Genomic DNA, 27,994 nt, shown 5'->3' with positions numbered 1-27,994 from the left:
GGAAACTCTCTTCCTTTGCGCACTAGACACTTTTCACACACACTGCTGTGTGTACATAATCCCACAAAAGACTCAAATATGTGCTCACATGCTCGTGCACTACAAATCATCTTGCACTATTTCCCAGCCAGCTGCTTGACTTACAATGTTTCTCTTTGCACATGTACAGTATTATGTCAAGCCTTCGTATAGTCTATATATTTTTCCTTTTCAGTCTATGTATAGTTAAACATTTATATATAGTATTTAAAGTCAAAATCTGTCAGTAGGTTAGTTGTGTATAGGTATAGTTTCATGTGAAGCATTCGTATAGTCTGTATTTTTTTAGCTTATGTAAAGGTAAACAGTTATATATAGTATATTTATAGTCAAAATCTGACAGTAGGTTAGTTGTGTATAGGTTTGTTTAATTCATTGTTGTATGTCTGTATTTATGTAGCACCATGGTCCTGTGAGGCACGACATTTCGTTCCACTGTATGTCCACACATGTAGCGGAATGACAATAAAGCTCAACTTGACTAGACATTATGCCAAACCAGACCTCCAAACCAAGCGTATCCATTCGGTGCCATAAGAGCACCACAGATTTTCCCTACAGCCCTCAGCGTGGGTACGTGCGAAGCCAGAGACCCAGTTTCTGTGCTTCTACCAAGGCTGAGCTGGTGCTGATGAGGCGTTGCTCTTTACGTGAGCTGAATGTTTGTCCATGTTGCCACCATGCTCTTAGTGTTCCCAACATGACAAGTCCATGCACAAGTCCTCTGTGCAGCATCCCATCTCACAGTGCTCTCTGCACACCTGAATGGGATGTAGAGTGCAATGTTAAAGCAAGCAACAAGCTAATAGAGAGTGAGAACACACAGACTCCTACTTGCCCACCAGAGCTTTGCGAACAATGCAGTTAGGTATCCAAAGATGGAAAGTGTAGGGTAGACTAGATACTAAATGCATTCTTGCATGGAGATCTCGAAGTTCCTGGTGGTGCTGATGTGTGCTACCCCAATATAGACGGATTTGTGTCAGCGTTGCTCTTCTCGGTAGAAACTCAGAGGACTATTGGTTGTGGTGCTCGCACAGTGTCGCCATGCTACTACGGTAATTTTTTGGTCATGGCGCAGTGCATTGTGGGATCCATGATTGACGTCAAAATTTCACGTCCCAAGAAGCATGCAGAAACGCTTCCGGATTCGCTACCATTCGGACGTTCTAGCTTACTGCTCTGCGCTTTGCTTCTTATTTCTGTACTTTTCTCTGATTTTTCTAAGATTTTTACTTCAGCAGATCAGCACAGTGCTCAAACAACAGATTTTTGGAACAAACACTAAAACTAAAAACTCTTTGGAACTGGAATAATACTACAAAAAGAAGACTTTGCCTCCCACTGCCAGCAGCTTACATTCCGGAGACGGGAAAAGGAAAACAACTGCCTACGTTCAAACAGAAGAGAGAGAAAATGCCTCCTGTTGAATATACTTGTTGCATGAACTGCTGCAAACTTCTACAAAGGATTGTGGTTCTTGAAACAAAGTTACTTGCTGGACTTCCAAAACAGGAGGTACACTCAGCAGACCGTCGTCATGGACCCTCTCAGCATACAGCCGAGAGTCCAATGAATCTTCTGAATCTCAACAGTTTATACCAAGTGTAGAGGAACAAGCCGAAACTGATCGCCACACTAATCGATGGCACAAACAGGGAGCAAGACCCAAAGGAACACAAAACATCAGATTGTCACGAGTTTCTCGTATTGCTGCTGTAGCATCCTCTACCCCAGGTTCGACTATGACAAGGCTTGTAAATACTGGTATTCTACCACCCCCTATACATCTTGAGAACAGATGAATGTGGGTGAGGAATCCCCAAATGTGATTAAACATGGATCGGATCAGCCAGCAGCTAACATTGTTACTAACGGGTCGAGCAGACAGCGGTATTCAGCTCAGAGCGCAGCCAAGCCCAGGACTCTAATAGTGGGTGACTCTATTATCAGAAACATCAGTAGCAGGACTACAACAACATGCTGCCTTCCTCAAGCAACGGTCTCTGATGTGAACAAGGAACTTCAGAACATTCTGATGAAGCACAAGAAGACTGCAAATGAATAATCATCCATGTGGGGAAGAATGATATTCGGAAAGAGCAGTCAGAACTCCTTAAGAAGGACTTCAGTGAACTCTTTGAAACACTTCAAAGACTCAAAGTTCAGTCGTTCATCAGTGGACCACTCCCAGCAGGGGGAACAAATATGTTTTCACGGTTGCTTGGGATGAACACATGGCTACAAAGATCTTGCAATATAAAAGGAATAAATTTCATTGACAACTTCAATCTTTTCTGGGGCCATAGACAACTGTTTAAACCGGATGGCCTCCACCCAAATAAACTTTGTGCTAGAGTGCTTAAGGACAATATCTACTTTTTCCTCCGTCATCCTTCAGCAGAGTGTGGAAATCCATTCAGCACACACACACCAGGTCCGAGTTATCATGTGGTTGACATATCCCACAAGGACACTGATAACACCATGCAGCCACAACAAGTACTGCTTATGGACACTATCCCGGCTGAGCCCGGCCCACAGAGCTCCTCACAGACAGACTGTGATGTATCAAAACAGCTACAAGTCTCAGCACCCAAGGATAACTTTCTTGAAAACAGCCAGGGAAGCCAGGACAACATATCACAGTCACTGGAAACACCAGAGACACAGCCCCGCTCACCGGACACACTATCCCTCTCTCCAGCATCTCCACTTCTGTGCTTCTCACAGAAAATGGAGGAATTGGTGTATGCTGGGGCTAAACTCTCCCACTCATTCGCTGCAAGCCCGCAGATATCAACAAAAAAACGGCGGGCCCCCCAACCACCAAAGCCTGTGGGCCCTGCTCCTGTGGGAACTCTCCGACCACTGCCACAACGGCAGGGCCCAAACCCTCCATCTGCTGTAGGTGAACCAAACACAACTGCTAGCAGCTCTCAGTGATATGTGTCGGGTACCCGCTATAATAGCAGCAACATTCACAAATGTTTACAGAACAAGCGGGAACCCAGTGTGCCTGTAGCTTTCTCTATTTCAGTTTTATCACGTGATAGAAAGTCTAAGGCCTTTTCAAGCCGAAGGGCAAACTCATCTAATCTTAAGCCAATTATGCATCAAACTAAGATTGATGTAAAGACACAAAGCACTGCCATCAAGTTAGCATTTTTAAACATTCGCTCACTAAAAAAATAAATCATTTCTAATCAATGACTTAATAACCACAAACAATCTGGATTTTATGTTTCTAAACAAAACATGGCTAGAAGACAGCTGCAGTGCAACAGTCCTCAATGAAGCAGCCCCTCCTAACTTTACTTTCATGAGTGTCTGCAGGACTGTTAGGAGAGGTGGAGGTGTAGCTGCTCTATTTAAAGATGTCTATCAATGCAAGCAAGTGTCATTTGGTTAATACTTGTCTTTTGAATATCTAGGGATTGTGCTGAAAGGTGCTCCACGCATTCTGTTTATCATTATTTACAGGCCTCCAAAATACTCTCCAGCCTTTGTTGAAGAAGTCACAGAAATGTTATCAATGATTTCATCAGAGTTTGACTGTTTTGCTATTGCAGGGAATTTTAATATTCACATAGATAATGCAGAAAACAAAACTACAAAAGAAATGATAATGGTTCTAAACACTTTTGCACCTGATTCAGCATGTGCATGGACCCACACACAAAGGTGGACACACTCTAGATTTAATCATCAGTAGGGTTCTAAAAAATTTCATCCATTGTTATTAAGGACGTAGCACTATCTGATCACTTCTGTATTTTCTTTGATATATTGATCTCTGCTACCACTGAATCTAGATCTGTCTCTGTCAGAAGGAGATGCATAAACGAGAACACTAGTGTGCTGTTTATGGAGGCTATAACACCCAGCATTTCTGCAGACACTGTTGATATTCTCCGTGATTCCTTTAACTCAAAAGTTAAGAATGTTATTGATGATATTGCTCCAATAATAGTCAGTAAGAAAACAAACAGACAGAAATCAGTTTGGAGAAGATCAACAGCAGTTCAGACTATGAAAAGACAATGCAGAATGCACTCTAGGGTTCAAAAAACTAAAAATCAAGTCAGGAATCTTGGTGTGATTCTGGAGACAGACCTTAGTTTCAGTAGTCATGTCAAAAACTAAAGCAACTAAATCAGCATACTATCATCTAAAAAAACATTGCAAGAATTAGATATTTTGTTTCCAGTCAAGACTTGGAGAAACTTGTTCATGCCTTTATCACCAGCAGGGTGGACTATTGTAATCATCCAGAACGCTGCTGCCAGGATTCTGACTAGAACCAGAAAATCTGAGCATATCACACCAGTCCTCAGGTCCTTACACTGGCTTCCAGTTACATTTAGGATTGATTTTAAAGTACTTTTACTTGTTTATAAATCACTCAATGATCTAGGACCAAAATATATTGCAGATATATTCACTGAATATAAACCTAACAGACCACTCAGATCATTAGGATAAAGTCAGTTAGAAATACCAAGGGTTCACACAAAACAAGGGGAGTCCGCCTTTAGTTACTATGCCGCCCACAGTTGGAATCAGCTTCCAGAAAAGATCAGATGTGCTAAAACATTAGTCACATTTAAATCTAGACTCAAAACTCATCTGTTTAACTGTGCATTTATTGAATGAGCACTGTGCGATGTCCGAACTGATTGCACTGTATTTTACGTATTCACTGTATTTTATGTAAAATCATTTTCTATTTTTAACTGTTTTAAATTCATTTTAAATAAGTCAAATATATAAATAAACTTGCCTTGCCTTGCCTTGCTTCTTTTCAGCCAGACTTGTGTTGTGGCCAACCGTGATGACTGTCTTTGCCTTATGGTTCATCTTGGCGATCTGTGTGAGAGCCACATGGTGGATGCCAAAGTACGTGCTAAACTCATCAAGTCTCAGCAGACGTAGGAGGGGGAATTTCTACCACTGGAGCAGTCTGAAATCGACATGGGCCATGAGGGGGCTCTGACCATCTGTGCCTGGTGGAGCCACAGGTCATTCAGCACACCATCGATTCCAGCAGTCCTTTCTGGGAGCTTGGGCCAAAGTATCTGTGGAAGCAGCAGTTTGAGATTATTGTCATCTTGGAGGGAATTGTGGAAGCAACAGGTGTGTTCACAATCATAGCCTACTTTACTCACTTTATCTGTTGACCTAGTAACCCAAATGTCTTGCCATTACAAGCCAATATGGCATTTGAAGAACTATGATTGCATGAAAACAAACACACACACACACACACACACACACACACACACACACACACACACACACACACACACATTTTTATTCAACTTTTTCTAAGTTTGGGCTGTTGAGAAGTGGGGGAAACCAAGTAAAGCATATACAATACAAACAATAAATAAACTGAATTAAATTGCAAAAAAACAATTTGCTGCATAAATGAATCTTACAAAATCCTATCAAGAACTTTAATGAGTGTAAAGCACTTTGGGTGTACACAATAAAGTGCTACATAGAAGCTTAAATCATTCATTTATATTTGGGTAGTTGTAAATGAGTAAGTATTTGTTGTATTATAAATAGTAGTAAACATTTTAATCTAATATTTCATCTATGCAGTGTCTCCTTAAACAGTTGGATGAGAAAATAATAGATTTTTTTTTTCGTTTTATTCAACAACACTAACTACAGCAAGAGAAAAGAGAATCACCCTTGAGAAAATGAATGAATGAAAATTTGGAGGGATAAGTGCTAAATCATCTTGTAAGTTATATTACAATGGCAAAAACCTTGATTATTTCACAAAAATAACATGGACATGTTTTCGTGAGATTCTCATACATATATACATATACAGAATTACACTCCGATTGAAACTAATGTAAAAACAGCGTCAGTTTTAGACGAATGTGATTTGTTTTACACCATAGCGCCATCTTGTGGTCAAGGTTAAAGGTAGCTTGTCACTATAACAAGACATGATGCTTTCTCAGATCGTTTGACGACTTTGTTTTGACAGGAATGATGTGGCAAGCAAAGATCTCCTAAATCGAGACGGAGTTCGAATGGGGAGCCCATTTTGAGCCGTGCATGACACTGGAGAAAGGGGCATTTCGATTCGACCTGAGACGCTTCCACAGCACATATCCGGTGCCTCTTCCGCCGTGCAGCGCACAAGAGCAGCACCACCTACAGACCCTGCAAGTAGGACTAGAGCTCCAGGAATCTCTGAAAGGCAGTGTTAACTGGACATTGGGTGGTGACGACCAAGAAGACGACATTGTGAAACCAACAGGAGCACGTACATTATTCACTACCCACAACATCCAAGAGGAGCGAGTGTCAGAAGTCAACGAATGCGAATATCTCTAGTGGTTGTGAAGGCGATAAAGACGGTCCCCTTTCTCAGCAGTTCAGGTTCCAGAAGTATTGTTCCCATATGTTCTCTTTAGGCATTTTCCAAAAATCGTAAGTAGCCCAATATGTTTTCTTTAGTATTTTTCCAATATTTTTTATTTGGGCATTTTATAAAAATCGTAAGTAGCCCAAATAAAACTATTGTGTCGACAAAAAAAAGTTTTTGCAGATCGAAAAATAAGATTTGCAAGCTTGCAAAATGTAAAAAAAATAAAAAAATATCTCTGCAAACATTATGTTGTTGTTTTTGAGATTTCCTCTCCTTCTTCAACTGAAAGAATGTTTCAGATTTTCAAATTTGTCGTGTCCAGTATTTAGTTTGGTTTTGTTTGAACTTGTAAATGGTGAATCTGAAAACTGGGTGTGCGAATGTGTGAAAAAAAGTTTTGAAACTCTGAAAACAGGTCAGGCTTGCAAAGTGGTTAAAAAAAAATATATATCTCGCAAACATAATTTTGTTTTTCAGTTTTCCCAGTGCAAACACTTTTTTACGGGTTGTGGTGTGTCAGAGTTTCGAATTTGTCACCAGTGTACATGTTTTCTCAGAGATTTGAAAACTTGTAAATATGATCTGAAAACTGGTGTTCGAATAGGTGAAAAAAAAGTTTTTTGAACTCGGAAAAACTGAGTTCGAAAGGGCGGACATAACAAAAAGTAACTTATAAATACACATTTGCACTCCTATTTGCAGAAAGCCGAGTTTAACACACCCACTTTGCGGAGATACGCCCACAAGTTGCGAGCTTGCGACTCACGGAAGTGGCAGCGTTGTCACGCAGCTCTGACCTCTGAAACCTATCAGTCAGCTTTACCTTATGAGATGCTTTGCTGTCTGCGACGTACAGTCCAATCACAAGCTGAAAGGTGGGATTGAGAATGCTTCCGCCAATGACGAAAGCGCACAGGATGCGCAAACAGAGGATGCCGGATCTCTGGCCACAGGCGGTCCCGTCTAGAGCTGCAACCGCGTCCATGGCCATGGCGTGGTCCGGTCCAAAAATACCAACTTGTCGCGGGAATTCACTATACAACAGTAGCCACGGAGTTTTACCACTGATAAGGCCGGCGGTGCATCAATACACACTTCACAGCGAACGACTCACACACGCCAGCCGGAGACGTCAACAGCTCACTTCTTCTGAGAAATGCACATTTATTATTACATTTTTTTGCCTCTCTCTGCCCACATACGTATTTTGGATGCAGCATATAAAAAAATAAAACTGTTTTCATTTATATATTTTTACTTCTGTTGTCAGACAACAACAGTAATATGAAATGCTCTCCTCTTCCAAAACATTTAATCTGATAAAGATGAAATCAAAAACATACGGAAATAAAAACAACAAACGTGCATTTCGGCTAACTTGCTAAATTAGAGAAGCAACATCATACCGTCTACAGAGAGAGAAAGCAAAGACCTCGCGCACTAAATATAAACAAATGGTGTGGGCAAACCCTAAAAGATTTGTCGTAGGTGCTTTTTTTTTTGAAGAAGAAAAAACTTGCTAAAGGGGTCTGCAAAGGGCTAAGTTGGCAAACACAGGGTCAAACAGAAAGTGAAACCGTTGCGTGTGTTATATTGATGCACCGCCGGCATATCAGTGTTTAAACTCAGTGGCTACTGGCAATTGTAAAGTGGGGGAATACGCTATCCATTTTTGCAGCTCTAGATCCTCCGACTTTATGGAATCATGTCTGGAAAGCAAGACAAAGCATTGCCAAGAGCAGAAGGAGCTTTTTTTTTTTTTTAATAGCCTGGCATATGAAAATGGCGTGGGAGCCTGAAACTGAAAAAATGATTGCACAACATAAAAAAGTGCACTTCACAAAAAACACTTTGAAAGCCTGAAAAAAAAACACAAAACACACACACACAGTTCTTCAGGATCACACCACACTTTTACACACACAAACTTGAACATTAAAACACACACACAACATAACACAAGCTTGCACACAGATTTTGATACATATTATCATTATATGATAATATATATATATACACGTATGCAGAATGATTGTTCCCCCCTCCACCCTCGCAATTACGGCGTCTTTTGGTAGTATGGGAAATTTTTTCAATAGGAATAGATTTTTTTAAATAATTTGTTTTTGGATATTTGAGAAAAACGGAACGTCATGAACTAAATGAAACCGTACACTAAATATACACAAAGCCTTGTTGTTAGAAGAGCCATGACAAATTTAAAAACAATATCGATTTTTTTTTAATACTTTATGGAATCAAGTCTGAAACAATTTGGGAGTACAAAAAATGGCGTGGAGATATAATATATATATATATATGTGTTATATGTACAACCAATTCAATACAGTGGAAGTTGGTTTAATTGACTTTCTACAGAGACCCCAAAGTGTGCCATGACTTTTCTGGAGGCTCGTTGAGATGAATGGGGGAAAGCCACGTGAGAGGAGGCAATACCTCCATCGCGCTATAATTGAATATGATCGATTAAGGTTGGATGTGATTGGTTTGTGTGATAAATCCCGCCTCTTGTTTTCATGCGAGCTTTCCGTCTGAATGAAGAAAATGTTATTGACTAATTGCATCAAAATAAAACTTGAAATGACCTGAAAACGTAGTGAGCATTCAGTGTAATGAACTAAAAGATATATCTTCGTGTCTGTATCAGTGTTTACAGAGCTTTTATGACGGTGACCCGAAATAAGTTGAACATTAAAACGAACATCTGAACAAAAGTTCACAAATAAAACATATTGCTAACAATTTACAATAAGGTGTCATTTAATGAGTTTACTAACATGAACAAACAATGAACATTTATTACAGTATTTATTAATCTTTGTTTACATTAGTTAATACAAGTACAGTTCTTCATTGTTAGTTCATGTAAGTTCCCAGTGCATAAACTGTTAACAAACACAACTTTTGATTTTAATTATGCATTAGTTAATGTTGAAATTAATATTAACTATGATTAATAAATGCTGTAGAAGTAGGCTATTTGTTTATTCTTAGTTCATGTTAACTAAAGTAATTGACTAATGTTAACTAATGAAACCTTATTTTAAACGTTTTTTTTTTTCAGAATATTGTTCAAATTGTTACTGCCTTTAGTTATTATTTTGGAATAAATATAAAAATGCAGAAAAACACTATAAAATGTATAATTAGTATTAAAAATATTAAATAAAATACAAAATAGAATTATATGTGTTCTCCTTTTTATGTAATATATATATAATGGATAATGGGAGTAATCAGTATCAATAAAAGTTGTAATGCTGTAATGTTTAAGCATCTGATTGACACATTCAACCCAGTGTCATTGTACTTCCTGCAAATCATCACTGCAACCACAGGACCGGATTTTCTAGATTGAGGAAGATGAAAACTTTCCTTTTGTTATTTGACCTGCATGGCAGCCTCTGCTGGTAGATGGCAGAACTACACCATTAAAGGGATACTCCACCCCAAAATGAAAATTTTGTCATTAATCACTTACCTCCTAAGTCGTTCCAAACCCATAAAAGCTTAATTCGTCTTCGGAACACAATTTAAGATATTTTGGATGAAAACCGGCAGGCCGGTGACTGTCCCATAGATTGCCAAGTAAATAACAGTGTCAAGGTCCATAAAAGTTATGAAAGTCATCGCCAGAATACTCAATCTGCCATCAGACGTGCAATCTGGGTTATATGAAGCACTTTTTGTAAGCGAAGAAAACAAAAATAACGATAACCGTATCCTGCAATATGCTGCGTATCCTCTTCTGTATCAGCCGCGCCACAAGGATGTGCTGTGTTCTTTCAAATCAAAGCTAAATACACATAGAAACAGCACATCCTTGTGGCGCGGCTGATACAGAAGAGCATAGGCAGCATACGTTGATATGGAGAGACACAGAGGAGACTGTTGACAAAGGAACTGTTGAATAAAGTTGTTATTTATGTTTTATTCGCTTGCAAAAAGTGTTCCCGTCGCGTCATATAAAACAGATTGCACGTCTGATTGCAAATGGAGTATTCTGACAACAACTTTCATACCTTTTATGGACCTTGACACTGTTATTTACTTGGCGGTCTATGGGACAGCCACAGGCCTCCCGGTTTTCATCCAAAATATCTTAAATTGTGTTCCAAAGACGAACAAAGCTTTTACGGGTTAGGAACGACATAGGGGTAAGTGATTAATGACAAAATGTTAATTTTGGGGTGGAGTATCCCTTTAAGCATATTTTCACCATTGATGGCCATTTGGTTATTATTACTTTACTACATAGCTTTAAACCTTAAAACCTTCTGTCATAATTGCTGCAAATGGAAATGTTTTGTCAAAGACATAAATACATATCTCTACACTTACTGCCTTAAAAGCTAAAACAATATATCCATTTATACAGAATATGCTGTCACCTGCTGAAGCTACTTGCTGTTCTGTATGCTGCATTTTTCTGCATTAAAACAGACACTGACTATTTTGACCATAATGCTTTTATTAAAAGATTGAATACAGTGTGTAAATAGATCACATAGTGAGTGCTTAGATAAATGGTACAGATTTGACCAGCTCAATAAATAAACAAACAAATATTTTTTTTATGCTATTGTGATGATATTTCACAGGGAAAGTTATAAGCATTGGCAAATTAAGTCTACTTCATCTTAATTGGTGAGTGGAGTATTCACCCAACTAGACGTCTTCAAAAAACAAAGATCAACTGGCATAAATGTCCTTTGTATATATATTAAATATATTATCATATTTATATAATGGCTTCAAAATAGATTAATAAAAGTATTAAAAATATCAAATCAGTATAAAATCTTCCATATCTACATGCTTTATCGCACAGGGCTCAGGTGTGGCAGTTGTACAGGTACGTGCTGCTCAGGCTCCAGTCTGGAGGGAAGTCCTGCGTGGGGTGATTCTTCAGGTGTTTCTGCATGGCTGCCAGGCTGCTACAGAACTCCAGACACATGGTGCACTGGTAAGGAGTGGCACCGCCGTGAGTACGCAGATGCTTGATCATAGCCGAATAGTCACGTGAACGCTGGCCACACAGCCGACACTCAAATGGTTTTTCACCTGGAAGAGAGACGAGGAGAAAGAACTGAGCTGAAGGTTTCATCATGATTTCCCAGAAACCCTAATCAAATTTCTAATCAGTGTTTTTATTGTTGACTTAAACTATTACTTTTTTTTTTTTTTGGAAATTGGAATATAGATATATAAAATCTAAAGTAAATATAATAAAATATTAAATAAAAATGTATAAACTATAAATATTAAACTTAAAAAAACATTCAAGTACTTAAGTACAATAATCTCTACAGCTGATAGACAGACATAAAGCTGTGTGTGATATTTAAACTAAAACTATAAAAAGAAAAAAAAAATAGATATTTAAATATATAAAATATAAAATAACAAAATGTGAAATAAAAATATATAAAATATAAATATTAAACTTAAAAAAATAGAAATGTTTCCTTGGCAACTAACTTGTTAAAGTACTATAAATAAAACTGGAATAATATTTTTAAAAAATAATAAAATAAATAATTTTATAATTAAATTACATATAAAACAAATCTATATAAAATATTTTTAAAATATAAGCGTTAAGGAAATTGTTAAAAAAATAAAGCCTTTTTTCAGAGAAGGCTGTCGGCATAAGTACAATAATTAATACAGTTGATATGTTTAATTCATAGAGATCCCATTAAAAAAAGCTGTGTGTGATGGGACTTATTTAAAACTACAACTATAAAAAGAATATATATATGTATATATATATATATATATATATATATATATATATATATATATATATATATATATATATATATATATATATATATATATATATATATATTTTTTTTTTTTGTGTGTGTGTGTGTGAATAAAATATAAAATGTATTTTAATTCAACTAGTTGCCAAAGCAACATTTCTCATTTTTATTTACATTATTAACTTAATGTACTAAAATGTACTAATGTACTAAAATGTACAAAAATATCTAAATCTGAAATAAAATGTAATAAAAACATTTAAAAAAAAACAATTACTAATAAAATTACAAAACAGATCTAATCTTGATGCAGTGAAATACAATGTACAGTTTCTTAGAAAGTGAAATCTTAATCTAAATGAGTGGTAACTGATCCTGCTTCTATAGTGCCACCTTTCAGCATAGTTCAGCTCCAGCCCTAATAAAACACACCTGAACCAGGTCTTCATGATCGCTAGAAACATCCAGGCTGGATATAAACACTGGAGGAAGGTGGCTTATGTGTATAAAGGTTGGTTATACCTGTGTGGACCCGGTGATGTGTGTCCAGCTGGTGTTTAAGGCTGAACCTCTTGCTACACTGTTTGCACTGGTAAGGCTTCTCTCCTCCAACACCCCTCCTGAGTGAGCGCAGAGATCGCCTATCCCGTCCACTTCGGCCGCAGAACTTACACCTCAGCGCCATTTCCACAGAACCTGCCAACGCATGATGAGAGAACAGTAAGTGAAAAACTGGTGGACTATAAATAGACACATTCTCTGTTATCACTGGATCTTTCTAATGCAGTTTCATTTCAGAATAAAACCACAGACAAAGAGGTTTGAACAGCCAAATGTGGCTCTATTGCTCAGTTTACATATAATGTTCAGAGTCCTTTTAAAGGAATAGTTCATCCAAAAAAGAAAAATTTTAAAACTCCAGTGAAAAAGTCCATTCCCTTTTGTCCTCTCGCATCAAAATCTGCCAACATATTTGTTGTTCTGGATGGTTTTCCCTTGTAAAGTGCTTGAACTGTATGTATTTCTCTCCTGATTCATATGACTTTAATTAGCAATATATAGATAGAGGACTTGTATTTCAGCCTGAAGATGTTAAAAGTTTCGTTATGATGAATGTATCACACAAATACAGCTTTTCGCTTCACAAAATGTAGTCATTGGGATTACTTGTGGATTATTTTGCTGTTTTTATCAGTTGTTTGGACTCTCATTCTGACGGCACCCATTCACTGCAGAAGATCCATTGGTGAGCAAGTGATGTAATGCTATACATTTCTCCAAATCTGTTCATATGAAGAAATGCAAACTCCTCTACATCTTGGATGGCCTGAGGGTGAGCACATTTTAATTTTATGGTGAACTATTCCTTTATTTTTTAAATTTTTTTGGAAGAGTTGTGAATTCACAGATAATTCTTTTTAATTTCTTTTAGCACTTACCTAAATTTTAAAGTCAAAAATGTACATGCTTTTTAAATAAGTTGTTTATATCCGTTATTACAATAAGTTCTCAAATAACCTTAAATGGTATCTCTTGAAATGAACCTGTGACATAAATAGTGACCATTCGACTAAAACTTTAAACACATTATCTTGGTCACCGAGCTTCAGGCCAAAAATGGAGCTGTGCTTCACAAGAGCGCAGGGATATTTTTGTTGTGATGCTGGTCAGCTCTTTGGCCCCTCATATCTGCTCAGATGTGTTTAAATTTGGCTAAGTGTTGTCTAATGCGCTGCTGGTGACAATTGTTCCATTCGCTAAAACACCAGTTAACCAAGTGTGAAAGTGAAAGGAGACTTACAGCGTTATCTAATTATTAATCTAAAAAGCTCTTCACAATACGGTTCCATTTGTTAAAATAAGTTAATTACATTAGTTAACATGAACTAACAATGAAAAATACCTTAAATGCATTTGTTAATCTAAATGTTAGTTTACTTATACATTATTAAATCAAAAGTTGTATCTATATGTAACGAACCATAAAGTAACAATGAACAGTTGTATTATTAACTTACATTAACAAAGATTAATAAATACTGTAACAAATGTCTGTTAATGTGGGACCAAAATAATTTAGCTTGTTTATTACAGAAAACAGCACCTAAAAACATTTGTGATAATAAAAATACAAACCAAAGTCTAAAAGCACAAGTAAAACTGATTTATTACAATATTTAATAATGTTTTTTACTTTGCTTTAATGACAGCAGCTTTTGAGCTGCATTAACATGAGCATGCTGAGCATCTTGTGTGTTTCACTGGATGCAAGGAAGTTTGACTTTTATACAAATTAATTTTTATTATACAAAGTAAATTTTCCTTTGTACCACTTTTTAAATGACTTGAGAAGAACACCACATCTTTATCATTGAATAGATATCTAAAAATGTGGTCATTTTCAGCCAGTGTAGATGTGTGCATGATATTCGGCAGATGCTGATTAAATGGTTTGCAGATGGTAAGAAAAATGTTGCACAAGTTTCTTGCAAAAAAAAAAAAAGTTGAAATTATAAAGAATAATGTATGGCCTTTAGGGCTTTTGTACATTTTGTAAGTATTTATTATTCACATAATAAATTCTTTGTTTAAAGTGTTTAACATCATAACATTTCTATTCATTTCCTAATTTAAATACAACAGATTTTAAATGTGGACCCAATTATACAAGATTCCAGTTGCTAATATCCTTACACAGTTAAACAATGTACACCAAAATGTACATTAATATTATAAACAGAATAAATGAGGATTGAGGGACACAAAATACGCTGTCTGACATTGTGATGTCTGACTAGAGTAGACTAGATAAAAATACACACTTACGAAGTTTTCCGAGAATTGACTACTTGTTAAAAAATCCTAATCAGAAAGATACAAATTCTTGCTGGTCATTATCCAGTTCTGTTAAAATAAGCAACCAAATGTTTATTTTCTATTAACTGTTAAAGGAGCAAGATTAAAAGTGATTTATGGTCAAAAATAAAGTGACATCTGAGCTTTGGTAGTACGCAGCCGAGGGGCCCGATTTTAGATAAACACATCCTGTGGCAACTCTCTCTTGGTGTGCGGCCTAGTTATAGCTGCCCCTGTCCACGCACACACACACACACACACACACACACACACACACACACACACACACACACACACACACACACACACACACACACACACACACACACACACACACACACACACACACACACACACACACACTCATACATACACACCACATCCTCTCCTGTACAGCTCAAAATGTAAAAAAAAAAGCCATGGTTAACACTTTCTGTCTTTATATTCGTGAAGACCTCGCTTGTGACTATCATATGGACACTTGCGAGGTTGTGTAAGCTTATACTTCTGAGCTCGCTGAAACGCAAGAAAACGCAAAAGTCATGTGTGAAACAAAAGCAAACATACGTGCCCACGTCTGACATTGTATTCACACATATATAAACACCCACACATTCCCACATACTCCACACTCTCTCTCACATATACACACAAGCACACACACATACACTAACTCAGGATGCAGCACAATAACATAAAACTGCTGCAGAAACCTGCACCTTTACAGCACAAGTTTGCTGTTCGAAAATGTGGCATTGAACTTTCTTTAAACTGAGGATATAAGTTGTTGCATTTTTTTTATAAAACGAAAATCTATAAAAAGCAGAAACTATGCAGTTGGAAACCTAAAATGATTTTAAAAATGACTTTATTTGGCATAACCTATATGAACCTAATGTTGTCATGTTGAATGAGTCATATGCCACTGTACTTTTAGATTGTCGCAAACATTTTCATTAAAGTTGAAGAACATATTCATCTTATATTTCAGAATGTAATACAAATATAGCTGAAATGCTAATGCCATACAACACTTCTATTTTGTGTAATTATAGACATTCAGTTGTCTGACCCTATAATAATTACGAGACTACATGAAATATGCTAACTTAAAAAAAAAGAAAAGAAAAAAGTCCACCACAGTTAAAGAATTAGTGCACTGAAAACTGTACTCATCATCAGGCCATCCACGATGTAGCTGAGCTTGTTTCTTCATATGAACAAATTTGGAGAAATTTAGTATTACATCACTTGCTCACTAATGGATCCTCTGCAGTGAATGGGTGCCATCAGAATGAAAGTCTGAACATCTTATAAAAACATCACAATAATTCACAAGTAATCCACATGATAGTCCAAAGGTAATCTACATGAAAAAATAAAAATCCATCATTATGGTGTTTTACCTCTAAACTGCCACTAGTAAACTTGTATATGTAACAAAAGTCCATAATCCATATTACAACACGTCTTCCCCTGAACAAGTCTATCCACTGTTATTCTCTCACATCAAAATCCACTGACATGTTTTTTAGACTCTTTTCACTCATGAACAGTGATCTGTGCATATTTCTGTCCTGATTAGGATTTTTTTATTATAGATAAAGGACTTGTATTTTAGCAATGGTTTTAAAGTTAAACATGCCTTAATGATCTTTTTGCTTCAAGTCATTAATTGATGGAATGGATTAGTGAGGATTACTTGTGGATTAATGCAATGTTTTTATCAGCTGTTTGGACTCTCATTCTGACGGCACCCATTCACTGCTGTGTAACAATTGGTGAGCAAGTGCAGTAATGATATAGTTCTAAATTTGTTATAATGAAGAAACAAACTCATCTATATCTTGGATGGCATGCGGGTAAGTAAATGTTCAGCTAATTTTCATTTTTGGGTGATTTATGCCTTTAATTGCAAAAAAAGCTAAAAGGTATGAATTCATATTTATTTTAAATTACAACTACTCACATGTATGTGATATAACACATACTGTCTAAATTACATAGTCTCCTAAAGATAAACACTCATAAAAATGTGTTACTATCATTCTCACCCCAAAATGCTCAGTTGCACATAAGCCCGCACACACATAAAAAGCACTCTAACCCCAATTTGGATGAAAAAAGAACAAGTCAACACTTCTCTTTTGGTACTGTATATAAACCACCATGAAGCACAGAGCTGATCGACCGCAGGACTGTGCTGATGCACCACGATTCAGAAGCCACAGTTTTCTCTCGCGCACAGCTTTAAAACCCCGTTTTGCAGGTAAGGGGTCATTCGCTTATGTATTTGTGCCCTGAGAACATTATGTAAACTAGGACAAAGCACAACCACCACTGGGACTACACAGTAACCCCTAAAAAGTATTTTTAACACTAGATGAACTTACAATGCACAAATGTTTTTGCATTAGATGCCAAGCGCCATCTGCACAGCAGGAGCGTTTCTCAGAACTAACTTCACTTTCGTTAACTGGTGTCAACATTCGTTTTTTTAATCTGAAGTATGAAGTCATTTCCTTCAGGTTCACACAGACGCCCTAGAACAATATTCATAGGTATAAGTTCACTGCATTAATGTTTGACAATCAGAAAGCATCTGAACACTTTGTAGGTATACATTTTAATTCTGAATATTACATCAATTTGAAGAGTGCACCTGTGGTGCCTTCTTGTAAATAAATGCATCGTAATTAAATGATTATTTATGATGCATAGTAACTTTAAATTGCATTGATAGTATAGATTTAAAAGTCATGCATTCCCTGGGATTCGAAATCATGACATTGGTTGACTGTTTGAGCTATAGGAATGATAAAAAAGATCATGTAAAAATATGAAAAAATGAAAAATAAAGTATCAAATGATATTTATTTTTTCTTTGCATTTTAACTCTGGTCTAGGCTTGTTCACTAGTCTTTCTAATAAACCTGGAGTGGATTTGTAACAGATTGCCCATGTTCCTCTACTGTAAGTCACTTTGGATAAAGTGTCTGCTAAATGCACTGTGTAAAAATAAAAGTAAAAAAATAAGATTTTGATGGGAAATTTTGGCTTGGTATTGTTTTGGAAAGATTTTAAAGGAATCAAACTGATAAACTGAGCTTTCATTGATGCATGAACGAATTTTGCATTTTTTTCCACTGTCGATTATCCTTTTTTCTTTTTTTTTTACCGCAGGCAGCGGAAGAGAGGTAACGGCCACCATCTTTCAGCTCTTTGAGAGATACACAACATTTACATCCTGTTGCATGCATCCATTCCTCTGATCTACGTAAAAAGTAGGTGCATCCCAGACCAAATCTGCAACTCTGCCGTGCTTTTTTTTTGTTTCTGCAAGCTTCTGTATGGTTATCTATATGCCACTTTTATTCTGGGCACATAAGAGTGTCTAGATTCATTTTTGTGTATTTGTACAACATATTACCTGAGGTTGATGACCCAGTCGTTGGCCTCCAGGGGTTTTCCAGGGCCGGTTTACCGCAGTGTCTGCAGCATATCTCCCTCTCCTCTTGAACCTTTGGCTTCCTGTGGAAATGTCGTCATGTTAGCGCCCATTCAAAGATGTCCATATTTTCCATGCGTAACTAGCATAGACAATCGCATTAAGGACTTTATCGATCATCAACAAATATGTTCAAATGAAGTCATTGTGTTTTTCGCTGTTTTTTTTTTTTTACCACTTGTTGATCTAGTCAGCTAACACCTGCAGGTTCAGTTGCACTTCTAGAGCTGCATTTCCACACATTCTAGTGAGTTGGCTAGACCACAGCTAATTCGGACCAGCAGGTAAAGGTCAGTGAGAAACCCACACGCTCTCAGGTGTTACTGCTTATAGACTAAGTGTGTTATCACATTTGTGTCATTATTTAGGAGAAAGGGCACCACTATTTCAGTGGTAAAACACACTTCACAGAATTTTCAAACCTTTCAATGTAAATGTTTGAGCCGAAATAATTTAAATTAATAGATTAAATGAATTCAGGTTCAATGAATTTGCAAACCTTTGAATGTAAATGTTTGAGCCGAAATAATTTAAATTAGTAGATTAGATGAATGCACATATGCCCAGGTATGACTTTCCGCACACACCGTATGTGGACCGTATTGTGAAACAAATGTTTATGAACTTCTTAAATGCTTTAAAAAGCATCCCAGGAGGCACCTCATGGTTCAGTGTTTAAAAATACTGAGAAATGAGTAGGTGTGAAGTATATGTAGAGAAAATATACAAACAAACATTGATATAAAGCACTCACTCCATAGCCCAATGCAAGGCAAAAAAAAAAAAAAAAGCCATTCAAACTTGTCAAATCTGTTTTATCAAATGATTCAGAAAATCTATTTAGACTTACATCACCTCATTCTGTCTACGACCAAAAACTGTAGGAACAAAGGTTTTTAAGTTCAGGTAGCAGGAAACAATGCAAGCAGACAATGGTTTCCTCTGCTGGAGTCGAGCAGCCTGCAGCACATCTACAGTGTGAAGGAAAGTTCATGCGACTCGAGTATTTAGAATCAAAATAATATTAATAATTTGCTCTACCAAATGTATTACATTAGTCTAACAGGCTCTCATACATTTCACATTATTTTAACCATGAAATGTGATATAATTGAGTCTAAAGTGGTGTGTGGGTGGCTTGTACTGTTTCCCTGTGCGTGTAGAGGTAAAGAAAAACTGCGTCCGCTCTCAGATGTTTCGTTTCAGCATTGATTGAGCAAAAGAAGCATAAAGATCTCTGTCTCGATGGGGCACCTGTTTGTGTGTGTGGCAAATTAGGGAGTGGAACAGACTTTGGCTAAAAATGAGACTGAAATAGAACATCCTGCTCTGAGGGTGGAGATGACTGACTTTCATGTTTACTGTTTGTAAAGTCGGGGACAAATGGGGGGCTCCCCTCAGTTTCGGCCTTGATAGTAAGTGTTGTGTTCCAAAACACTCCACCAACATATCCAGTATTTACTGCACATGGTGCTTCTGTGCTTTTTTACAGGCTTAAACACTTAAAATTAACACTCTAATAAAAAATAAATACTTAAATTATTTAGATGAGTAACTTACAGATCTTTATGAGCATAAGCACATCTATAGGTCACACTATTCAATTTTAATTATATTAAAATATGCATTATTGATACGCCAAAATGTTTCATTACAATGATAACATAATTGTCTTTATTGCATAATAACTGTTATTCCACTGCAGTGGAACCACAGACAGTTATTAGTTCCCCTCATTTTAATGGAGCCTGTAGAAAGATAATTCTTGTAGGTGGAAAAGGGGGCTGGTTGGGGAAAATGTGTCTGTTGGAAAGTACAGAAAGAAAAGAGTGTCACCTAAGTCACATTCATAGACACACACATACAAATGCAAGCATATACGCTGCCCATCAAAAGTTTGACACGCATGACTGAATTTGTTTCTCAACTTTAAAATGTTGTTAGAAAATAGTTTTGTCTATGAAAACAAACTTTTGTACGAAACTGTTTGTACAACTATTTTTGACTTTTATTTTTATTAGGATATTAGGATAGTGAAGGTAAAGCAGTCAACAAATGTGAAATAAAAAAAGTCAAAAAGTTAAATAGTAAAAAAAAAAAAAAAAAAAGAGAACATGATTTTTTTATTTTAAACCTAAAATCAGGATAAAAGTCAATTTCAAGCAACTGTTTTTCTAAGACTGCATGGCCTCAGTTCCAAAATCTAATAATTTAAATAAAGCAAGCCTTACTATCTTGGTCTGTATACAGACAAAGCCAAAAGTTTGAGAATACTTTTTTAAATCTTATATATAAAACACTTATATCTTATATATAAAACACACAATATCTCACTACTTTGCATAGTAGCAAACCATTCTTTTTTGCACTTTTAAATATTAAAATGATTAAATATTTGGTAAGAGGTGATATTAACTGATGCAAAAAAAAAAAAAAAAAAAACCTTCAAAGGTAAGCAAGGTCAGATTTTGCGGTGTTTGCTCTTGGTTATGACTGTAAATGTGTTGTTGCATTCGTTAAAAAACAAGTTTACCAGGCTAATGGCGTTCCACTGAAATTAGCTGACTATAATGTGGCTTCCTGTTGAAAATTTCGTTATATAAAAAAAGAGAGATTTCTTTCACTATGGTGACAACACCCAGATGTCTTATAACTTTGGACTTCATCTTAAAAAAAAGATGGACGAGAGGCTTCTGAAGCTCTACATTTAAAAAATATAGCCTGTAAATTATTGAATATTCAATGTTTAATGTTTAGGTATGCAGAGGGCCCAAAAAGTATTTAAACACTTAAAGGGAATTAACTTCCTTCGTTTATCACCTTCATGTTGTTGCAAACCTGAATTACTTTCTTTCTTCCTTCTGCAGAAGATCTTTTGAAGAATGTTCATCAAACAGTTTTGTTTTACGAATGATTTCCATTATTTTGACATAAAAAACATAGAGACATTTGTCAAAACATCCTCTTATGATGTTTCACCGAAATAATTGTTTTGGGCGAACTATCCCCTTTAGGTGTATGAATTATAAAATGTTAAAACCCCCTAAAATCTTTTGAAAAATCCTTTTAAATTGTGCTTGTGCTGTCTGTCTTTAAAATCAGTTCCACATGGTATGATAAATTATCGAATCCAGTAACATTCATACACTGTAAGTGTCATCTGTGTGTCGTTTCTTACCTCTCTTGATCATCTGACATGGACCCCGTTAAAGCTGCACTGATAGTGCCGTTCTTTCCTTTCAGACCAGGAACGAAGAGACGGTCTTGAGTAAGTGGAGGAGAGTGCATGAAAGTGTGATAAGGGTGAAGCAACCCCGTGTAACCCATAAGTGAGGAGGAGACCTGTGGCTGGAGTGAGTGGTGGAGGATGGGGTACATGGGTGTGGGGTAGGGATATGCTCGAAGGGAGTGGAAGGTCATAATTTCTCTACAGTTTAACACCATGCTCCTAGACGGGCTGACCGGCGGCCAGCAGAGGCGAGGGCTTGGAGACGGAGAGCTGGAGGAGATGATGGTCTCTCTGGAGAACATGGGAGGCAGAGGAGACACAGGAGAACAGCTCTTCTTATGTGCATCGTGGACCACCCTCTTGGTAGAAGAACGTTCTTCTTCTAAAGAACAATCAAGGTGGTCTTCATCCAAATTGTGGCTAGTTTTAGGCAACTGGGTGTCCTTGTGTGCTTTGTCATCTTGGAGGGAATTTAACACTTTTGTGTCTGTCTTAGTTGGGGATTCAGGATCTCTGAGTTGTGCTTGACATTGTTCTACCAAAGACTCCACTTCCAGATACTCAGCACCCCTCAGCAGCTCCTCAAGATCATCTTTGGGCACCTCCAGCGATTCGCTGTACACGTAGTCTAGGATTTGCTTGAAGGTGTGGGAAGAGACTCTGTCTATAACGCAGCAGTACCCTGAACCTGGGCCGTGCTGGTTTGTTAGCTGACGCTTGAGACGTTTGCTCGCCAGCGCTAGTATCAGAGCGTGGGCTTTAAATGAAAGGCCCTCCACAGTGAGAAGCGTGTCACAAAGGGTTCCTGCCTGGCGGAGCTTCTCCGTCTGATGCAGAAATGGCACGTGGTGAGGGTTATGAATGCGGATCATCTTCAAAGAACAATAGGTGCAGCTGAAGTGAGATGATCGGGTTTGATGTCGAGATGAGAAATCTCATGTCAGCCTTTAGATGGGGGAAAAACAGAGCGTAAGTTTGTCATGGGACAATGAGGAATAATAGTCGACATGAAAGAGAAGATGAAGAGAGAGAAAAACTACTTAGAAAATCTAAGAATCTTAAATTAATCTCCCAGGAAATGATAAAATATAAAAATGATTGGATTACATAAATTACACATTTTTGTGTAATATGATATATTATTTAAAAACACTGGAAAAAATTAATCAATACGTTACAGTTATATTTATTTATTTATTGACAATTAAGTACAACAAACGATAAGCACAAATGTTTCATATATATATATATATATATATATATATATATATATATATATATATATATATATATATATATATATATATATATATATATATATTTTCAATGTAGACAATAATACCCATCTCTCTGATTATATTTTAATTGTTTATCTTTTTATTTTCTTATTTATTGACTTGTCAGGTTGATTGGCTGCCGTTTATTCATTCTTCAATTTATGTATGTATCTGGCTTAGGTAAAAAAAAAAATAGATCATTAATAGTAAAATAATACAAATAAAAAAACATTATCAATAAGCCAAAAGTTTAAGGCCTATAATAAGGCCTATAATTTTCCCGAACTCAAATCAGCTATTCTGGTCTGCTCATTTGATGACACATATGTTGAGATATCAATCTCTAGACGTCTAACAGTCATGAATAAGTTGATAGGTCTTAATCAGACTTTTTACATGTATCCGAGGACTGATCAAACCTTTCGCTGTTCAGCTGTTTTAAACTAAAAAAGAAATCGCGTAGCTTTCAGACAGATAGACCGAAAGAAAGACTGAAACATAGATAAGCCCGAAGAGGTAAATACACTTAGCAATATAAGCCATTTGACTTAATTTCAGAGATTGTGAAAGACATATTCAGAAGAATTGAGCAGGGTTTTTTCCTGAACTCATCAGCGTCTCAACACCTCTAACCTACTTTCATACATCAGGCAGACAATCTAATTCACAAAATGAAACTCTAAGCAATGTTTAATCATTTCTATCTCACAATACATTCAACCATGAACTGGAATTGCATTGTCTGCGTATGGCACAGCGTGGAGGCGGACATGTCTGGTCATGTCAGGCGGCAAAGGGCCTTTCACATTTTGCATCACCATTGAAATTTTGTTGTGGAGCTTTTGCGATGAAGCCACAGACCTCTTCAGAATGTGAAACTCTGACTAATGCCGGTACGCTGAGACTCGTAAGAGTTCAAGTTTGTTTGATCAACAACAACAGTATCAAAGCCATACAGTAGGTTGGTTTAGATATGCATCTACTGTAGTAGCAGTGTGATGTGGTGTCTGGTGAAGCGTTTGATTACAGTACATGTCAGCTGCGTTCTAATTCCTCACAATTGCGCAGAAAGTGATGCGGACTGTGTGGGGAAAAAACATTTTTGATACTCGATCTGGAAACGCTTGCAAAGAATGACACTCCAAATCAGAAACATGACCATCCTGGAATATGAAATTGCCGTCTTGGGACAGTAACGAGATGTACAAGATTCAAGACGCAAGTATCTCAATCGGTGCTGTATGTCGTCGATCTGACGAATGCGCAAACAAGAAAGCCGAAGAGTATCGAATGCCTGCAAAATCTAATGCTGATACAATCACTCCCCCTCAGCGAGGATGCAACGGTGACGGATTGTGTGGAACACACTGTACTGAGATGACGGTGCTTGATGTTCTAATTACTAGAATTGATGCTAAACTGGTTAAAAGTGAGAGACACACACACGCACACACAAGCAGCAAAGCATAAAAAAACAACCGAAACAACTCAGTGTTAATATTGTGAGGCATTATACCAAGCAGGTGTGTGCAGATACTTCACTTTCATAACTGCCCAAATTAACTGTTGAGAGTTTACGCACTCATAGTGTAGTTTGCATTTCTGGCTAACACAACTTAAGTGATCTAGAACTAAGAAACATAATAGAATAGTTTACCCAAAAATTATAATGCTGTCGTCATTTATTCACCTCATGGTGTTCCACATTTGTATGTCTTCTTCACAAATGAAGATCGTTGAAGGACACTGGTGTCCAAACACATTGAACTACATTTGCTTTCATTGTACGGATGTACAATGTACAAGACATTTTGTTTGGAATGACATGAGGGTGTAAGTATATGACTACATAATATATAAATATATTTTCAATTTTAGGTGAACTATCCATTTAAAACGGAATATACTCAGCTGCCAACAAAATAGACTCCTTTGCACCTTTGTTTGTAGCATTAGCTTGTGTGTGTGTGCCTTTTTTCTAAAAAAAAAAGAAAAGAAAGCCAGATGAGTCATGTATCATACTCTAATATTAAGAGTCTAGTGTGTCAAATGTCTTAGTGTGTCATAAATATAAGTGAGTCATATTACTGTACTTAATCTAGCCTACACCAAAGATGAAGCTTAGAATACAGTAGGTCATTTATTAGTTCTTAGACATGCAAAAATTACTATCATATTGCCAAAGTTACCAACCTAAATGCATCTCTTATTCTTGTTTTTGCTTTGAAGATGTCGCTGAAAATTAAGAATCAAAGCTTAAAAATGTTGTCTAGTTATGTACTGCATGTTAAGCATATTATATAGCCTATGCTAAGCATATTTTAAATTCTCAATCTAAAATAGCATAAAAAAACAATAAAATATGAATTAACCATTTCATGCATTACTGCATTTGCTGTATTTTCTATGGCTATCTAATCACAGTCATTCCAGCAACTAAAAAAAAAAAAAAAAAAAAAAAAAAACGGTGCTTTGTTGTTCTTTTTATGACAACAGTAAAATTAGCAATGCTAAATGAAATGCAAATTGAAGCACCAAGAAATTACTAAAGGTGTTGCAATTTTTTTTTTACGTTTTACAGTACGCCAAACAAAGCACGTCGCAGTAAACGATACCTCACCAGTACCGATTTTTTCTTCACCCATTTCTTTTAAATCCCTGGTGCAGTTGAATTCTCATTTCAGTGTGAGAATAAGAAGAATGAAACTGAGGAAGATGTGCTGTAATTGCTAATTTTGACTCAAATGACTACAAATTCTGCAATAGTGCAATGAGCAATTGACTTACCTGCCATGCAGGCCTGTGAATGTCTGAATCTTAAACGCAGGTTTACCCTCTGTCCCATTACCAAACCGAAGCCTTTCCTTCATTGAACGAAACTATAGTACATCAGATGTCAAAACAACTAGGCCTATCCAACAAAAGGCGTTACCCCTGGTCACAACAATCTGTAAGCGCTATCAACAAAAATCTCACCCACTAGTAAAGGAAACTATAGACTATGTAACATGCACTCAAATGCAGGTGATAACTTTAGAAATTTGCAAAAGTGCAACGCTCAGGCCCACATAAAGAGACAGTGCGAGAAAGAGGCCCATGAGTAACAGGGGAAAACCTGTCTGCAGTGACACATCCTCTCCGGGCCTGCAGTCAGAAAAGACCTCAACACACACAATCAGACACTTGCACGGATGCTTTTGTAATCAAAAGATGTTTTTCCAGATATAGAAAGCACGGCACCTGGTGACGGGGGAGGGGAAGATGTAGAGAGACAGCAGATGAGATGAGAAATGGCAAGATGACACTAAAAGGTGGAAAAGAGGAGCCTGACTGACAAACTTTCAAAGACATACCTATGCGATCAAGGTAGAGGCTGCGTCCTGCCGCGAGCAAGTCAACAGAGACGCATTAACATGCATCGCGACCTCAACCAGAGGTGTCATCGACCAGTGGAAGCCTACATGTGGGTGAGATCTAGCAAGGCCACCTCTAAACTCAAACCAGTCCCTCCCCTTTATACCTCAGACATCTGTGATTGGTCTTCTTTTGCTTTTTGCTTCCTTTCTTTCACATCTGTGCTGTCGACTTGTTTGTCCATTGAAACTTTTCATGATAGTACCAAGATAAGACCTGGTCAAGCTCAGAAAGTTGATTGATTATGATATTTCCAAGAAAATGAATTTTGTTTTAATCATTTTGATAAGAGAAATAAACAGTAGAAAGCACCTGTGAACATGACAAAAATTACAACACATGTTCCCTTATAAGTGATATTGTGATAAAATGATTTCAATAGCTCTAAATTGTGAGTTTAATATTCAGATACATAAAGACATTTATGATAGGGACATGAAAATATACAGCAACAAATATTCAGCTACACTGAAAAAAGTAAATGAAACATTTTTTTTCAGTGTAATTAAAACAAAGGATTGCTGGGGTATGTTTTACAAGAAAATACCTATTATGTTTTTGTACTTAAAAATTTCACATTTAATTCAATGTAACTTGCTATTTTTTTTTCTAAATGTGAAATTTATAAGCAATTTCTTAGTGAAAATTGTAGCAAAGTAAATCCTATATAATTATTTATTTTTTCAGAGTAATATTCCCAAGTTCACATGTTCATCTAATTCTTAAATTCTTAATTTATAATGCGAGTGAGGTAAGCAACTGCTTATATGCTTTGGTGTTTTTGAACAAATTAAAAAGTTTCTCCTAAACTTTTATATAGAACAGAATAGTGGAAACATTATTTCTTTCTACTATTTGCTAATAACCTTAGTAAATGTGTGTGTGTGTGTGTGTGTGTGTGTGTGTGTGTGTGTGTGTGTGTGTGTGTGTGTGTGTGTGTGTGTGTGTGTGTGTGTGTGTGTGTGTGTGTGTGTGTGTGTGTGTTTGTGCCAGTTTTTTATGCGACTGCCCACACTTGTTCCCATAATCACAAAATATCATGTTATGGAAAACAGCCAGTTTAGCATGAGAGAAAATGTGAAATGAAGAGAACTGTCACTCTGGCCAAAAGCGAAACTCTGAAGAAAAAAAAAAAAAAAAACATATAACTTTATCAACTCCTCATCTCTCTGAACAAACATCAGTTCACACTTGCATCTCTCTGTACCCACACTGATTATATAATCATATTTTTCTAAATTTATGCCATTGGTTAATGAGCAACTCAACCCACCAGATAAGAACAATTCCATGAAGAAAATGAAAGCGAAGGTGTGCAAATTGTTATTTGAGATAATCTTATCAGTCATTGAAGTGGAGGCTGAAGATCTTTATCAAATTATAATGTTCAATACTTTAAACTATCATGGAAACTATTATGAAATATGTCAGTTCCTTTAAACCAGCCTAATTAAAAGGCCTGCTTTGTCATAAGTCTTGAGATTC

General features: G+C 36.6%; 1 protein-coding gene and 1 pseudogene across 2 annotated transcripts; one reads left to right on the top strand and one right to left on the bottom strand.

The window, feature by feature from the left end:
• Positions 1-398: 398 nt before the first annotated feature.
• On the top strand, positions 399-11,419 carry LOC122139881 (annotated as a pseudogene).
• Positions 10,906-26,573, bottom strand: LOC109079746 (zinc finger and BTB domain-containing protein 16-A-like). 2 transcript variants are annotated; one of them, XM_042739918.1, is made up of 5 exons: positions 26,449-26,573; positions 21,768-22,763; positions 18,512-18,612; positions 12,748-12,921; positions 10,906-11,518 (listed from the first exon to the last, which is right to left on the bottom strand). In XM_042739918.1, the coding sequence occupies exons 2-5, from the start codon at positions 22,688-22,690 to the stop codon at positions 11,289-11,291; spliced, it is 1,428 nt and encodes a 475-aa protein (XP_042595852.1). In that variant the 5' UTR covers positions 22,691-22,763; positions 26,449-26,573; the 3' UTR covers positions 10,906-11,288. The 2 variants fall into 2 exon arrangements, with proteins under 2 accessions (XP_042595852.1, XP_042595853.1); XM_042739919.1 differs by lacking the exon at positions 26,449-26,573 and adding an exon at positions 25,883-26,324.
• Between the last annotated feature and the right edge of the window lie 1,421 nt (positions 26,574-27,994).

This window comes from Cyprinus carpio, chromosome B15 (genome assembly GCF_018340385.1).
Source record: "Cyprinus carpio isolate SPL01 chromosome B15, ASM1834038v1, whole genome shotgun sequence".
In the NCBI taxonomy this organism is placed as follows: Eukaryota; Metazoa; Chordata; class Actinopteri; order Cypriniformes; family Cyprinidae; genus Cyprinus; species Cyprinus carpio.
Note: the sequence above shows the minus strand (reverse complement) of the source record. Positions and strands in the feature narration are given on the sequence as shown.